The sequence below is a fragment of the Ostrea edulis genome, chromosome 6, assembly GCF_947568905.1.
Source record: "Ostrea edulis chromosome 6, xbOstEdul1.1, whole genome shotgun sequence".
Classification (NCBI taxonomy): Eukaryota; Metazoa; Mollusca; class Bivalvia; order Ostreida; family Ostreidae; genus Ostrea; species Ostrea edulis.
Window position 1 is genome coordinate 83,355,058 of NC_079169.1, and position 15,908 is coordinate 83,370,965.

Here is a 15,908-nt window from a genome sequence, read left to right on the forward strand (position 1 = left end):
GTTATGAGATTTATCATTGTTTGTTATCTTCACCTTTTTATTAAACGCTTCTTCAAAAGTGTTTGTTAAAATTCTTTCATGATATTCAACTTTCTCTAAACCCACCCCGTAGATAAGTTGATACGTAGACTGTGTAATCTTCGTTTGGGAAAATATTGCAACACAAACAACAGATTAACTATAAAAATACTCTGCTGAAATATGTAGGAGTTAAACAATATTTTCAAGTAAACAATTACACCTGAAGTCGTTTCTCATATGATAATTAGACGGAAGGTTCGTCAATGTTAACACTATCTAAGCGTGCCAGTGACGATACTTGTGAGGTTTTTTTAACAGGACATCGTCAGTCTTGATTCAGTCGATAAAATTAAACTTCGTTAGGTCTTACCTTTAAAACTAGGGTATGTTTTAATGTCCATACGACCAAGAATACAGCAGAATTCAATGTAATTATCATAATGGATCATTTGTGTAAAAATGAGCTGTGTTTTTTTTTTTTTTACCATACTTTAGTGGTATTAGCTACGAGAATATATACCGCTCGATAGGTGATGCTTTCTCCTCCTAGGTACCTGATGCTACATTTGGTATGCCCATGGGTCCGTGTTTGCCCAACTCTTTATTTTATATTTCTTATAGGAGTTATGAGATTGATCGCTCACTGTTCGTTATGTTCACCTTACATTTCAACTTAAATTGAAAGAAATGCTACATTTCTTCAATTCAGAATATGGGATCCCATTATGTAAGTGTGGTTTTACTAAGTCTAAAACATTACTGTTGTTATTACAGTGAATAAAAGACAATACAACTATTTGATTTTTCAATCTTTAATATATATTTCAGTTCCACTACAATTTTGACCTTCGGCACTCATGACTGAATGCTGTGTAAAAAGAATGAAATTTGTTAATACTGTACTCGTTGAAAGACAACACTATCCAAGGTATACTATGTTTAAACTGTTCATGTTGATTAAATTGTCTATAGGAATTTATATTGACTATAGAAGTGATTTCTGTGCTGGTCAGAAAGAGTTCATTAACAACTTGCTGACAATCTGTAAAATTAATAATCAATGTAGCAATTTAATTCAGCAAGCGTTATCAATCTTTTTCCACCTTGTCTATGCTTTTTTCTTGCAGATAGTTTGAGCGTGGCCATTGCATGGTGTATCGCTCCAAGTGAATTTTCCTCCACTTTTAAAAATATAACCACAGTCTTCTTTGCCACTTGGATCGTTGGGTGCTCCTTTAGCCCAAGCATTATACGTCAACAACTTGCCAGAGGAGGACCACCTCCACTCCCCCTCCTTTGGTCTGTCTGTAGCACCCATCCAAAGAAAATGTTTCCAATCTAGATAATCATACCAAATGTTAATACTTATAAGATGAAATAGATTGAAGCTGTTAATGGTGATACATTTTAACATAATCAGATAATTAGCTCAGAAATCTGAAATGCTGTTGGGCATACAATTAGAAATAAATGTTCATGATGTCACCAGCATCATGATATTCTACGGTCTATTATATTCCGATACTTGAATAAAAATATATGAAAATACCTGTAAATGTCTTATAAAGCCATCGATTTTCACTTTCTGATGTTATGTCAATCAAATTTGCCTTGAGTGTTTTGCATTTGCTCTGGTGTTGGAAGAAGAATATAGAGTAAACATATAAGTAATAACTGATGTTACTGGAAAATGTAAACAGGAATACTTGGATATATGAAAAGGTAAAAATAACGAACAGATGAATCGCCTAACTCCTTTAGAAATACAAAATAGAGTTTGGTAAATTCAGACCCCTGTATATATCAGAGGTGTGATCAGGTGCTTAGGAGGAGTAAGCATCTCCTGTCGACCGTTCACACCCGCCGTGAGCGCTATATCTCGTTTAGGTAATCAGTAGTCAAACTCAATGTGCAAAGAATGACCTAACAATTGGTATGAAACATGTCAAACAGACTTTAACCCACTGACAGGTTGTATTGGCAAACTAGATTGTTATATCGACCACAGAATTTGCAAAATGCTGACTTTAAACGAAACCCCTGTAACATCAGTTTGTGATAATGAAATACTGTATTGCTTCATAAATATTGGATATCGACGATGGAGAAGCTGAAATAACCCCGTTTGTCAGAAGGTTGAGTTGTTAGTTTGCCGTTAGTATCTACGAATACATTACAAACATTTTCTGACAGAGGGAACATCTTTTAATTAACAAACTTAACAGACTTTGTATTTATTAACAAGAATGTTTTAAAGGCCATCTAGATATTAGACCTAAATTATACAGTTGCTGTTCACTTTGATACATTTCTTTATACAACATTATATATTAAATGATTTAACATTTTCACCTTCACAACATATCTTATCAATTTTGAGGGGAAAATTTGAATAAATTAACCATTAATCATTGTCATAGTTTACATAATTAGTTTTTACCTTTGCTGAATCCCAGGTCCTTTTGTCAGACAGCAGCATATAACAGTTTCCTGAGAATGTTTTCCAGTCCTTCGGACATTCCCTGTCATTCTCTGTATGGTCTTAAAAATGACATTCAAGTTTAATCTGAGTCTTTTAGTGATAAATGTCATATATATATATATATACTGTGGAATCATTTTATTCGGGGGGGGGGGGGGCAATGTTAAACAAAGTTTTGCTGGTTCGTGGGGACGTAATTTCGTGGATAGGCGATACGATGTCACTAGGAGAAATAACACTACTATGTTTAAAAAATGTTCGAGGACACGTATATTCGTGGGTAAGAGTGACCCACGAAATCCGCGAACATCAATAGACCAAGTACAATGATGATTCCACAGTATATATATATATATATATATATATATATATATATATATATATATATATATATGGAGGTCCAGGGGTCAGTGTATGTACAACTCGTTATCATATATTCTTATTTATTTTGAATATTCTCAAATTCATATATTACCATTTTTTTCTTTTGCAGATGACGAACATCCTGTCTGTGTACAGATGGTTTTAACTTTTGTTTCAAAATGCGTTTCCTTTAAGATTATAAACATGAAAAGGAAAATAGATTTGATGATCTAATACCGCCAACAGCCATAACGGTATCGTCATGAAAAATAAAATTGTCAGATAAGTTTTTGCAATTGAGTATCATTTGAAACTAAAAAAAAGAAACAAAATAAAATAACGTTGAAAATTACCGTCAACAAGTAACCATTTGTTTTGGCGGAATTTTGAAACGCAACATGAACACCGTGAAGGTTTTTCTGGAAGATAGCCAAATCCACAGACTTTCCTGGAAGTGATTTAGCGACCGTTTGAAGAACAATCGCTGCAATGTAAAGGCAAAACAGAGATGATATCATCTTTGAATTTAGCTACAAATTTATGGAGGACAAGCTATTTGTTAAACACTCTAATGCCTGATTAAATTTGACGACTTTTATAGGGTTGTTATTGGCTATTACATAGCGGAATTGCATGACCATGTGAACAGATGATATTGATTGTGTTTCAATTGTGTGTTTGCATGTGTCTAAAATTACAGAAGGAAAGTGATGTTTTCTGTTTCGCTGTTTTTGTTGGGTTTTGTGTGTGTCACAAATAGTTGTTCAAATATGGGCTACCAATTTTGATTTATTGGTTTATGTTGTTGCGTTTCACTCCCTTGAGAGAGAGCGGGCAAACATGTGGGCTTCCCACTCTCGTATGTCAACCATATTTCATAAAAGAATAATAAAGTCAGGATAAAAAGTTCAATGAACGAAATTCCGATTGTTAAGCCGTTCTTGGCACACTGATTTTGACTGCGGATAACTCCGTTTACCTGATCAGGATATGGGGCTCACGGCGGGTGTGACCGGTCAACAGGGGATGCTTACTCCTCCTAGGCACCTGATCCCACCTCTGGTGTGTCCAGGGGTCCGTGTTTGCCTAACTATCTATTTTGTATTGCTTGTAGGAGTTATGAGATTGATCACTGTTCGTTATCTTCACCTTGCATTTACACTATGCACAATACGGTAGAAAAAGGTATTATCCTAAAAATCACACAATTCACTGAAATGTCACTCACTCCCGTAATGCCCAACAATATGTTGTGCTATAAAATTCTCAACCCGCCAGCTACTTGTACTTTGACTAAATATATATTAATTCCCAATTATAACATCCCTAAATATCCTAATGTACTTATAATGCAATCTTAACTCCCATAGATATTCCCATTGGGTTTCCCATGAATGGGCCTCCCACTATATTATGGGTCTCCCACAGGGGTTCGTCTGCAACTCAATAATATCATGACTAATTAAATATAATTACACATCTACTCTGCCTTTATGTTATGGGAGATATATATACAAATTGCTTCTAAAGGTCAGTGTCCGATCTCGGTTGCTTGTGGGGGTTTGTGGTCCAGACGACTAGAATCGGCTTGTATTGATACCATTTAGGTACCCCTTGGTAACCTCAGTCAACCAATCGTTGACCCAAATAGGCCTTGCGACACTTCCGGTATAAACAACCGGGGAAAATGCACGCGGACAAGATAGCTAATGTTGGAGTAAAATGGCAGTGTAACATTTATAAAACGACAAGTACAAGTAATACTTCGATAAAAATATAGACATGTGAATATTCAAAGATGAAACGTGATAAATGACGGACCATGAGCTCTTGAGCTCAGGATCGGACCGAATCAATACGGAACCCGATTCTAAACATTGTAAACATATACAATGTGGCACACATGTAATCAGCGTGTATTATGAATATAAGCTAGCGTTTCATACCAATTGATTAACACGATATAATGCTGGACAGAATACATCATGTAATAAACTGATGACAATAATCATGTGAGCTGCGAGTGATATATGAGGTGAAGAACAGAATTTCGTAACAATGTGCATGTAAAAAAAAAACCTCCGAAATATTTCATTTACATTATACATTACATTTTATGTTTGCATTCGGGGGACCTGAGTTCGATTCTTGATCCTGGAATCACGTCAAACTTAAAACGTTTACAACAGATAGTGACGTTTCCTTCACCAAACACCTGGCAAATGACGTACGAGTTACGGATCTTTAAAATATAATCAGTAAAAAGGAGTCACGGTAGACTTTGGATAGAAACCTCACTGTTATTGCTGTGAGAACTACATTTGACCCAATGATAGGTTGTATTGGCAAACTAAATCGATATAACGACCATAGAATTTGCAAAATGCTGACTTTAAACGAAACTGTTGAAAGCCCTGCACCATCAACTTGTTTGTCAGTAGCCTGGCTCGATTTAAGAACTGACCATACGCAGAACAAGCTCTTGTACATGTATATTGAATCAGTTGAGATATATGCACACCACATCCAGATGATAATGAAATATTGCTACATGAATATGGGAAGTTGGCGATGGAGAAACTGAAATCATCCCGTTTACACTGACCCTATTATAATGTATTCATAAAATATTTTGCACCATTACGAAGATCCTATGGAATATGGAATTTCCGAGTTGTCCAATGGTTATGTAATGAGATGTAAAACATATTTTCTTTCACACGCGGAGGGTACAAATGCTTGTCGATGCCTACATATATTGCCTAAAGGATGAATACCAGACGTCAAGCAACCACACGAACTGCACGGACACACATTTTTAGTAAGTTTATTAGTATTTAATGATAAAATAACTCAAACAACAATAAATAATTACCATCTTTCTTTGATAAAAGTATCCCTCGTGCAGAAGAAATAAATAATAATACCCATTCAATTTAATTGCCTTGTTCAAACATATTATTCTTGACATATCTTTTATTCTCATTTACATAGCCAATCTGTAATATGTGTATACATCTTGTTACCCACCCTAACGTTCAACAGAATACTAAACACACTTTCATCACAGAAGAGCTGATATCACGGAAATTGCGTATTGTAGCTCTCACCCAACATCCTCAGAATAAAAAAAATCAGATAGGATTACATTATTGTGACTTAAAGAACACCACCAATAATCTCCCAAGATGATTTGGTTATTGCATAAAATGTAGGGTTTTCTATATAAAATGTCGTTTTTAACGCCAATTGGGCCCAGTGTGAAAATGAAAATTCTGAAACCTTATTACACATCTAAAGGACATCAATAATTACCTCTTAAAGATTATTTGGCTACTGTGGAAAATGTAAGAGGTGTCAGGGGAACCATGTTTTTTGTCGAAAAAACGTTCTTTTACTCCTATTTTGCCCCTAGCATGAAAAACCAAAGTCCAAAAACGTATTGCACATCTTGAAGACAACAGCTGTGAGGTCATTTGGGGGAATAATTCCTATTTTCATTTTTACCATTATTTCCACAATAAGAATTCTTTTGTGGAAAAAAAATGTTGATAACTTTTGTTAGGTGATTTTATCAGTTTTCAAGTCTACGTTGCAATTTTTCCTGTCTTATTGGTGAATCATGTGTACACATCTTTTAAGTTACTCCCCTTACATCGGAAGATTGTCGCTTCACATATATAGCCTTAACCACTCACATGGCTTATGGCGGGTGTGACCGGTCGACAAGGGATGCTTACTCCTCCCAGGCACCTGATCCCACATCTGATGTGTCTATTGCTTATACGGTTTATGAGATAATCATTGTTCGTTATGTTCGCCTTTCATTTACGCGTATGCAAAAATAAACAGGGTATACTAAAGCTTATAGTACCAAATTCTTTATCATGCTGAGTTGTAAGAGGTGCATTACATAAATGTTTAATCAATGTTTAAATTCTTCAATTCTATGGAGAACACGTTTTAAAACGTACATATCGTAAAATTATAAGGTTGGAGAATGAGCGGATGTTTTATAGTCATATTTGATGTTTATTTATGTTCAAGTTATGATGGAATGAAAAACAAGAATTCAAAAGTGATTTGAAAAAGCAAAAGACGCCTGGAAATGAAAACATGATGCGCTAAGTGGGAGTGGTGGTCAGAGCAGATGAATTCACAATATTCGAAAATTCTTCACAAGCAAAATAAAGTCAAAATAAAAGCTATAAATCCTAAATCGTGGGGAAGGGGGTTTCAGGAGTTGATCCTTCAGTTCAATGCATTCATGTGCGACTACATATGCCAGAAGTGGTGTTAATCAAATGTGGATTCTAAAAAATTCTAAAGAACTTTTAGTAAACTTGAAATCGCAGAATTTTTCCCAATAAATAACATTAAAACCTATGACTTTTCAACACTATGCACGACCATTCCTCACGATAAATTAAAGACTAGACTTTTTGACATCATAGACAGTTGCTTCTTCAACAAAAATGGAAAACGGAAATATTCATATCTAGTGATCAGTCATTCAAAAACTTACTTTGCTAAACACCACTCTGATTCCACGCACAAGTACTCTGAAGTTGAAATAAAAAATATGCTAGAGTTCCTAATTGACAATATCTTCGTGGTCTTTGGTGATCAGGTCTTCCAACAGTCTGTTGGAATTCCCATGTGCACGAATTGTGCTCCTTTGTTAGCTGACCTGTTTCTATATTCATATAAAGCAGAATTTATTCAAAAACTACGTGAGAAGAAAACATCTCTTGCTGTGGCCTTCAATTCGACATTTAGATATATCGACGACGTTTTGTCTATTAACAATAATAACTTTCATTCATATGTCGATTTGATATATCCCTGTGAGCTCAAAATACAGGACACCACAGAGTCGTCCACTTCTGCTTCATACTTCAACCTTAGATATATTTTATTGAAAGTAGACATTAACGGCATATTAACAACTCAACTATATGACAAACGGGATGATTTCAGCTTCTCCATCGTCAACTTCCCATATTTATGTAGCAATATTCCATTATCACCTGCATATGCTGTTTATATATCCAACTGATTGGATATGCAAGAGCTTGTTCTGCGTATAGTCAGTTTTTAAATCGAGGTAAGCTACTGACAAACAAATTGATGGTACAGGGGTTTCAGCAGTCTTGATTGAAGTCAGGATTTTGCAAATTCTATGGTCGTTATAACGATCTAGTTCGTTAATAAAACCTATCGTTGGGTCAAATGCTGCCTGACGTGTTTCATACCGAAAGTTACGCCGTTCTTGGCATACTGATTTTGACTGCGGATAACTCCGTTTACCTGATTAGGATATAGGGCTCACGGTGGGTGTGACCGGTCAACAGGGGATGCTTACTCCTCCTAGGCACCTGATCCCACCTCTGGTGTGTCCAGGGGTCCGTGTTTGCCCAACTATCTATTTTGTATTGCTTGTAGGAGTTATGAGATTGATCACTGTTCATTATCTTCACCTTTCATTATTTGATAAAGATTTGTCATACCAGGGGTACTATTCTGTTGATATACGGCCTAAATAAGCGTCAGTACTAATTTAAAAACGTTAGAAATTGAAATTCCCGCCATCTATAGAGGCTGCCAAGATGTGGAACTCTTTTGTATTCAAGACAACAAAAATCAATAATTTTGACGTCACACCATCTGTTCCGGTTTTGATGAGAACAATGTGCATGTGGTAGATTTTTACAAATAAATAGCTTGATGCCTTCCTGTCAAGCAGTCAATTGGACTAATGCGAAGGGGAAATGTGAAAAAGGTTCCCCCCCCGAAATTCCTGACCCAACCAAGTCATTTGAAAAGAAACGACTATGTAAATTGTGGATCCATTATTTGCGTAATGACAAGTTGAGGTTCGAGACATTTGTATGAAGAACATGTACCGTCTGCCTGGTCTGCGAATCGACTGAACGTCTTCTTTTCTTAATTTCTTCTTGCGAAAGAATGGGCTCAAATCTATGCGGCTCGAAACTTAACTTTTCGTGACTTGTCATGTTTACAGTGCTGCTGATGAAATAAACCGGAACCAACAGTGTGACGTCATAGATTAAACTTCAATTGCCACTGTCTTAGCGGCGGGTTATTTAAGATATATGATTGATTAACATTTGATTCAATCGTTAACCAAGAATTTTTGTTGTTAAAGACTATCATTTACGTTATCAGTAAGTAATACTTTATTCATAAAAGCAAAAATGTTGTTAGGCTTGCCTTTCCCTTTAAACGATAAACATGTACAGGAATATCAACAGAATATGCCCATATTTTTGCAAATCCCATCGGGTTTCCCAAAGAAGAACTGTGGATTTCTATTGTGCACTTTTTCATTGGATTTTTGGTTTGCAAATTATCAAGCATGCAGCTGTTCTTTCTCAATACTGAGTAAATCGAAAATCGTCGCTAAATTTCTCAACTCTAATATCCGAGGTCACAAGAATTGATATGATTTTGCTTAGTTTTGTTGGAATGTTGTTTGATTGTATGTGTTTTAAGGTGAGTGGGTGGTATTTCAGCAATATTTTGGTAATTCAGGTTTAGCCGTAGTTCTCCGCTTCTGGAACTTTAATGTCTCTGTGGCGGCCACGTTTTACAACTCCAGATACTTTTTCGCATCATGGGGTCGTGATTTTTCCCGCAGGTCCAACACATAACAACTCCATCAGAAGGATTCAAAATTTAAAAGGATACATTGCTTGATAAACACAGCTATTGAATATAGATATACATAAACTGACAGGATTTTATGAACCGCAAATATCGTTACGTGAGAACAAAAGAAATGTTATACTTTTTTCTTCATATATGAATATTGCAACAAAAACAACAGACAGCATTTGAACTATGAAAATACTGTGCTGAGATATGACGTAGTTGAGCAATATAAGTACACATGTATACCTGAAGTCGTGTCTCATATCATAGTCAGACTGAAAACTTCCATGTTATCACTAGAGGTCTAAGCATTCCAGTGACAATAATTCTAGGGTTTTTTTTTTTGTTTGTTTTTTTTTTTTTTTTTTACAGGAAATCGCCCGTCTTGATTTAGTCACTAGCATGAAAGGTGAAGATAACCAATCTCATATAAGGAATACAAAATAAGAGTTTGGAATACACAGAACCCCAGCCATACCAGACATGGAATCAGGTGTTTAGGAGGAGTTAAGCATCCCCTGTCGACCGGTCACACTCGCCGTGAGCCCCCATGTCTTGATCAGTTAAACTGTGATTAAAATCTTTGTGCCAAGAGCGGCCTAACAATCGGTATGAAACACATCAGACAGCATTTGAGCAGATGTTTAAAAGCCCATAGCTCCAACAATGCAACAAAATTCTTGAATGTATGTAATTATCATTATGGATTATTTGTGCAGATTGAGCTATGCATACTTTAGGGCTATTAGTTACAAGAGTACATTGTATACACTTCAACTTAAATACAATGCAATGAATTCCTAACGCCACAGTTCTTCTAGAAACGTCTTGGGATCCCAATATGTAGGCGTGGTTTTACTATCTATAAAGCATTATTATTGTTACTACAGCAAATAAAAGACAATAAAACTATTTGGTGTTACAATATTTTAATTCATGATTCAATTCCACGATAATTTTGAACTTCAGCACTCGTGACTTGAATGGTCTGTAAAAATGAAATATATTGATGATTTATTCATTGAAAGACAACATCATCCAAGGAATATGTTTAAAGTGTTCTTGTTGAATCACTCAAATGTTATTTATTATAATTGTTTTGATTGAACCCCCCCCCCCAAACCTGAACGAGAATTTACACATCAATAAATCCGAAAACGACATGTGTTCCATACACGCCTGAAAACAAATAAAATAGTGCGGCGAATTTATTCAAATATTTGAAATTGTTAATAGTAAACAAATTGAAATTATAAGAATCAAATACTTCACACTTTTATTCAGTTTTTTGAGTAAATTGTCCAGCGTTTACACATCGATAAATTCTTTAAAACATGCTTAATCCTATATTAAATCGACAATGTGAAATATTGATTAAGGAAGGGCTGTCTTTGCAAATTTCTGTGCAGAAAGAGTTCATCAACAATTTTCTTATCGATGACAATCTGTAAAATTAATCAATTTAGCAATTTCATTCAGCAAGCGCTATCAAACTTATTTCACCTTGTTTATGCTTCTTTCTTGCATAAAGTTTGAAGTTTATGATAGCATTCTTTATCGTTCCAAAGAAGGTTTCCTCCATGTTCATAGACTTGACCACAATCTTCTTTGCCTCCTGCATCGTTGGGTTCTCCTTTGCCCCAAGCAGTATACGTCAACTTTTTCCCAGAAGAGGACCACCTCCATTCCCCTTCCTTTGCTTTGTCTGTGGCATCGATCCAAGCAGAATGTTTCAAACCTATAGAATCATGCTAAATGTTAACACTTTCTAAGATTAAATGAATTAAAGCTGTTGATGATGATAAATTTCAACATAATCAGATACATGTAATTAGCTCAGAAATTTTAAATGCTGTTTGGCATAGAATTAGAACTAAATGTTCCTGATGTCACTAGTATCTATTCCATTCTGATATTTGAATGAAAATGTATCACATTACCTGTAAATATCTTACGAAGCCAACGACTTTCACTTTCTGATGTTATGTCAGCCAAATTTGCCTCGAGTGCTTTGCATGCGCTCTAGTGTTGTATTATTAAGTATTATTAAAAAAAACCATTATTACATATAGTCAAATTCTAAATATTGACATGATGGTAAAACTTCTTGTACACATCTTTTTTTTTTTTTTTTTTTTTACATAGATTACATTTTACTGGAAGATATAAACGCGAATACTTGGATATGAATACATTCCAAACATTTTCTGACTGAGGAAACCTGTCTCGACTGACAAGATGAACAGCCACTGTTTTAAAAGAATGCTTGAAAACTGTTTAGATATTAGGGCTAAAATATATAACTCCTGGTGAGTTTTAGGCATTTCTTTATTTTACAACATTATGATATATTATATTGTGGTGTTTTTTTTTTGAGCTTCACAACAATTCGTATCAGTTTTTAAAAAAGACCCGGATAGATCAATCATTGAAAAGGTTTATATAATTAGATTTTACCTTTGCTGAATCCCAGGTCCTTTTGTCCGACAGAAGCATATAACAGTTTCCTGATAATTTTTTCCAACCCTTGGGGCAATCCTTGTCATTTTCTGTAGAATATTATTATAGGATTAAACATTCTTTTTGAAGAATTTATCGATGTGTAAACTCCGGACATTTTACTCACAAACTGAATAAAAGTGCGAAGCACTTTTATGTTAAGTTTGTGAGTAAAATGTGCGGAGTTTACACATCGATAAATTCGTCTAAAAGAATGTTTGATTTTATAATTCCAATTCATTCACTTTATTAACGATTGCAAAAAATTTGAATAATTTCCCTGCACTATGTTATTTGTTTTCAGGCATGTATGAATACATCGCGTTTTCGGATTTATTGATGTATAAACTCTTGTTCAGCTTTATTTTTGTCCATCAAAACAATTTTAATAAATAACATTGGAATTATTGTAAATCACATTCACTCGTACAGCATGCAAGGTGAAGATAACGAACAGTGATCAATCTCATAACTCCTATAAGCAATACAAAATAGAGAGTTGGTCAAACACGGACCTCTGGACACACCAGAGGTGGGATCAGGTGCCTAGGAGGAGTAAGCATCCCCTGTCGACCGGTCAATATTTCTCCAAATTTGATAGTTTCTCTTTATTGTTTCATTTTAGGTTATTGCATACAATTTAAGTAATGTATATTTTGTGTAAGATTGACATAGAACAAGATTGTTCAGTATAATATGCATATGTATTATTTTGTTATTGGTGTAAAAACTACCCCTTTGTGGCGTAAAGCTGATGTTTCCGTGATAAACCTGCAAACATTCAATCTACGTAGAAAGTTTTTGATTTATGCCATGTAGAGACCTGCATAGACAGTCAGAGTATGTATATCTTGCATTTCCTATCTATACAATATTCTGTTGGACAGGAAAATCAGTATAAGAGAGTATATCATACCGGTCAATATCTGGCAGCTTCAAGGCTTCTAAACAGCCAGTAGTTAAGGATGTTCTCTCCTGGTTTGAATTTTTTTGAATTTGAAGCATCAAACTTTTTTGATAAACCATTTTAACTGATACATTTTTATCTAAAAGACATTTAAAACATAAAAAAGAGTATGTTAGTGTGGACTTTAAAGTATTACAGCCCCTCAAAGTTGTCCCTTTGCTGAAACTTAATTTTTCATGAAAATCACCAATTTTCACAAGAAACACACTATAAAACAAATATTAAGGACAGAATAATCTTGACTTTATTTTATTTTATGAAAATTAAGCAAAATTGATTATTTCAATAACTTTTACATAAAAGATATCACCAATTCTACAAAAAATCAAGTATAAAATAACATAATTGGATAAAATATCATACAAATTTGAAGACCTATTTCATAAAGATTTGAAGACCTATTTCATAAAATATTCAACCTAGGGAGAATATCTGTATCAAACCTTTTCTGATATTACTAATGTAGATTTGAATCATATTTTTGCTTACTTTAAATGAAAAAAATGTGTGGGGTAGTGTACATTGAAACAAAGATTTGAACCATTTTGTGTCCCCATCCCCCTTCTTACACTGACATACATTCTAAACAATAACAATATACGATTTGTTATAAAATCTGTATTTTTCAATTCATATTTACAAATTCTATATATTTCTTTCATTATATGATAAATAATCAGAAAACATAAATAATATATGCATATATACAATACTACTTCGTTAATAACTAAAGAATGTGTAAAACATATGCCCCGCATCCGCATTTTCTAATTTCCATGCACTGTGACCTTGATCTGTGACCTCCTGACCCCCAAATTGATAGGCATCTTCCTTCTTTGTATGTATCCACATGTCCTTTGGTTTGAATAGAATGCAAAGTACTTCAGTTATTATCCAGAAACCAGTTTTAACGGTCAACTTCCATGTGGCCATGAGGAAGAAATCTGCACTTCCCAGTATGGTTCCTCATATGATGATAGTACGACTCATTCCTCTCACTGTGGTTACCAAATGAATGTAGCTAAAAAGCAAACATTGGATCAATTTCTATCAATACTGTAAATTCTTAACAATAGAACAGAATATACTATTAGGTTTACCGCCAGACTGCTAATACACCAACTTCAAATAACTCCAATTTTTGTCCAGCCAGGGATTATGTTTTAATGCCTTGCCCAACAAATTGTTACTCTAAAAGAATTTCTTATGCAAAATGTTATATATGAATTTGTTTGTGCATAAATGACTGTTTAAATAAATGTGCATTTTCAATACCGTATAAACAAATTTTAACATGATTAAAACTTTTTGACAATTAGACTCTGAAGGGATAATTAAATAAAATTTTGATAAAATAATTTCATTCTCCAGAACTGATCAGAAACAATTATCGATGTAGTAGCCCAATAGAAACACATCTATACATGTATCTACATGTATAGTCAACAAAATTATCCTTTGTTTTAACTAATTTGTACACGAACGGCGCACCATAGTTCTCTAGATGGGAGAAACCCACTTTTCCCTTTGAATTCTTTTTAATGAATTAAATTCGCTGTATACAATGGCGGTTTTTTAAAACAATGATATATATTACACTTTTTAATCAAAATGATGCTTCAATAATGATACATTGAACGTTAGAAGCGATCAACAACGGAAGTTCAACAGTCAAATTAGAGGGGGGGGGGGGTAATCAACTTCAGTGAAAATATTTCAAGATCAAAACAACGCGAAAGGATTCGTCAAAAAAAAAAAAAAGCAATCGGGTCAACAAATTTTACACGTAGTGCTTACTTCCTGGAATCGAACCAAAATCTAGTGTTAATACGGTATTTCGGCGACGAAACTTCGTACAGATCACTACCGCATGGTAACAGCAAAAAAGAAAATGAATTCGTGAGAACGTGTCCATCTATTATTCAACAAATTAAAGATGACTCTGAAAATGGATTGTCGCCATCTCAAATTTTCGATAAATTAAATGCAGCAAAAAGAGTCCCCAGCGGTGAATATATCGGTGTCATGAACGCTCGCGATGTAAAACAGGTCAAGAACATCACAAGTGTTAATAATGCAAAGAAATAAAGCAAAGACGAAATCTATAACTTAATTTTGCTAGGCTATCATTTATATGGATTCGTTCACGAAATTAAGGTTTTTCCTGATTTGGTAGTTATTTTAGGTTTACCAGAAATGTTTCAAATTTTCAATCAGTTGTTAGACATAGATGATTCAAATTTTCAATTTGCATGGGCTATGATACTACTTTTAATCTTGGTGATTTCTATGTTACTCCCCTGATTTTCAAACATGCACTTTTTGAGAGCAAACCAAGTATACCGTTAGCTTTTTTGGTTCACGAGCGTAAGTATAAAAAATGCCACGAGCGTTTATTTGATTATATAGCTGAAAAAATCCCCAAAATTACCACAAACAAAATTGCAATTGTCACTGATAGGGAAAAGGATGTATCAAATGCTCTAAGCAAAATGTTACCGAATTGTGTAAATTTGTATTGTTGGAATCACTTGAAACGGGATTTTAAGTTTTGGTTACAAAAGAATGGTGCTCAGAGCAATGAAATATCAGTGTATGTACAGGTTTTATTTCAGGTATTACAAAGTGATAAGGATAACGTGGAAGAAGTTATTAATGATATTACTGAAAAATGGTCACAATCAGCTGTGAATTATTTTAATACATGTTTAAAAACTGACAATTTAGAACATGAAGCAAAGTGGATAATCCAACAATTCCCGGGCCTTTATAATCCCTTTTCAGGTATCACCAACAATGCATCAGAAAGTCTAAACAATGTTTTGAAATTACATGTAAACGGTAAAGAACTACCAGTAGATGCCTTGACGCTAAGTTTACATTTATTGCAGTACAGATATT

The 15,908-nt window shown here is 34.4% G+C and overlaps 2 protein-coding genes across 2 annotated transcripts in view; both read right to left on the reverse strand.

Annotated features, from left to right (window-relative positions):
• Positions 1-844: 844 nt before the first annotated feature.
• On the reverse strand, positions 845-3,422 carry LOC130046995 (perlucin-like protein). The gene is made up of 5 exons (XM_056141019.1): positions 3,220-3,422; positions 2,979-3,054; positions 2,462-2,562; positions 1,571-1,652; positions 845-1,359 (listed from the first exon to the last, which is right to left on the reverse strand). Exons 1-5 carry the CDS (start codon positions 3,382-3,384, stop codon positions 1,130-1,132), a joined length of 654 nt encoding a protein of 217 aa, XP_055996994.1. The 5' UTR covers positions 3,385-3,422; the 3' UTR covers positions 845-1,129.
• A 7,612-nt stretch (positions 3,423-11,034) lies between these two features.
• The window catches only part of LOC130046996 (CD209 antigen-like protein C), a 43,191-nt gene continuing 38,317 nt past the window's right edge, over positions 11,035-15,908 (reverse strand). Inside the window, exons 6-7 of the mRNA XM_056141022.1 lie at positions 11,482-11,563; positions 11,035-11,279 (exon numbers count right to left, since the gene is read on the reverse strand). Of these exons, the coding sequence (XP_055996997.1) occupies positions 11,050-11,279; positions 11,482-11,563 (312 nt within the window). The 3' untranslated portion in view covers positions 11,035-11,049. The remainder of the gene's footprint in view (positions 11,280-11,481; positions 11,564-15,908) is intronic.

What these genes read in the sequence shown, in the direction of transcription:
- LOC130046995 (XM_056141019.1), bottom strand. Translation starts at nt 3,384, where the DNA reads ATGATATCATCTCTGTTTTGCCTTTACATTGCAGCGATTGTTCTTCAA. An exon ending in ATCTGCAAAAGAAAAAAATG is followed by an intron (nt 2,563 to 2,978) that starts GTAATATATGAA and finishes GTCATTTTTAAG; the next exon opens with ACCATACAGAGAATGACAGG. An exon ending in GGACCTGGGATTCAGCAAAG is followed by an intron (nt 1,653 to 2,461) that starts GTAAAAACTAAT and finishes TTCCAACACCAG; the next exon opens with AGCAAATGCAAAACACTCAA.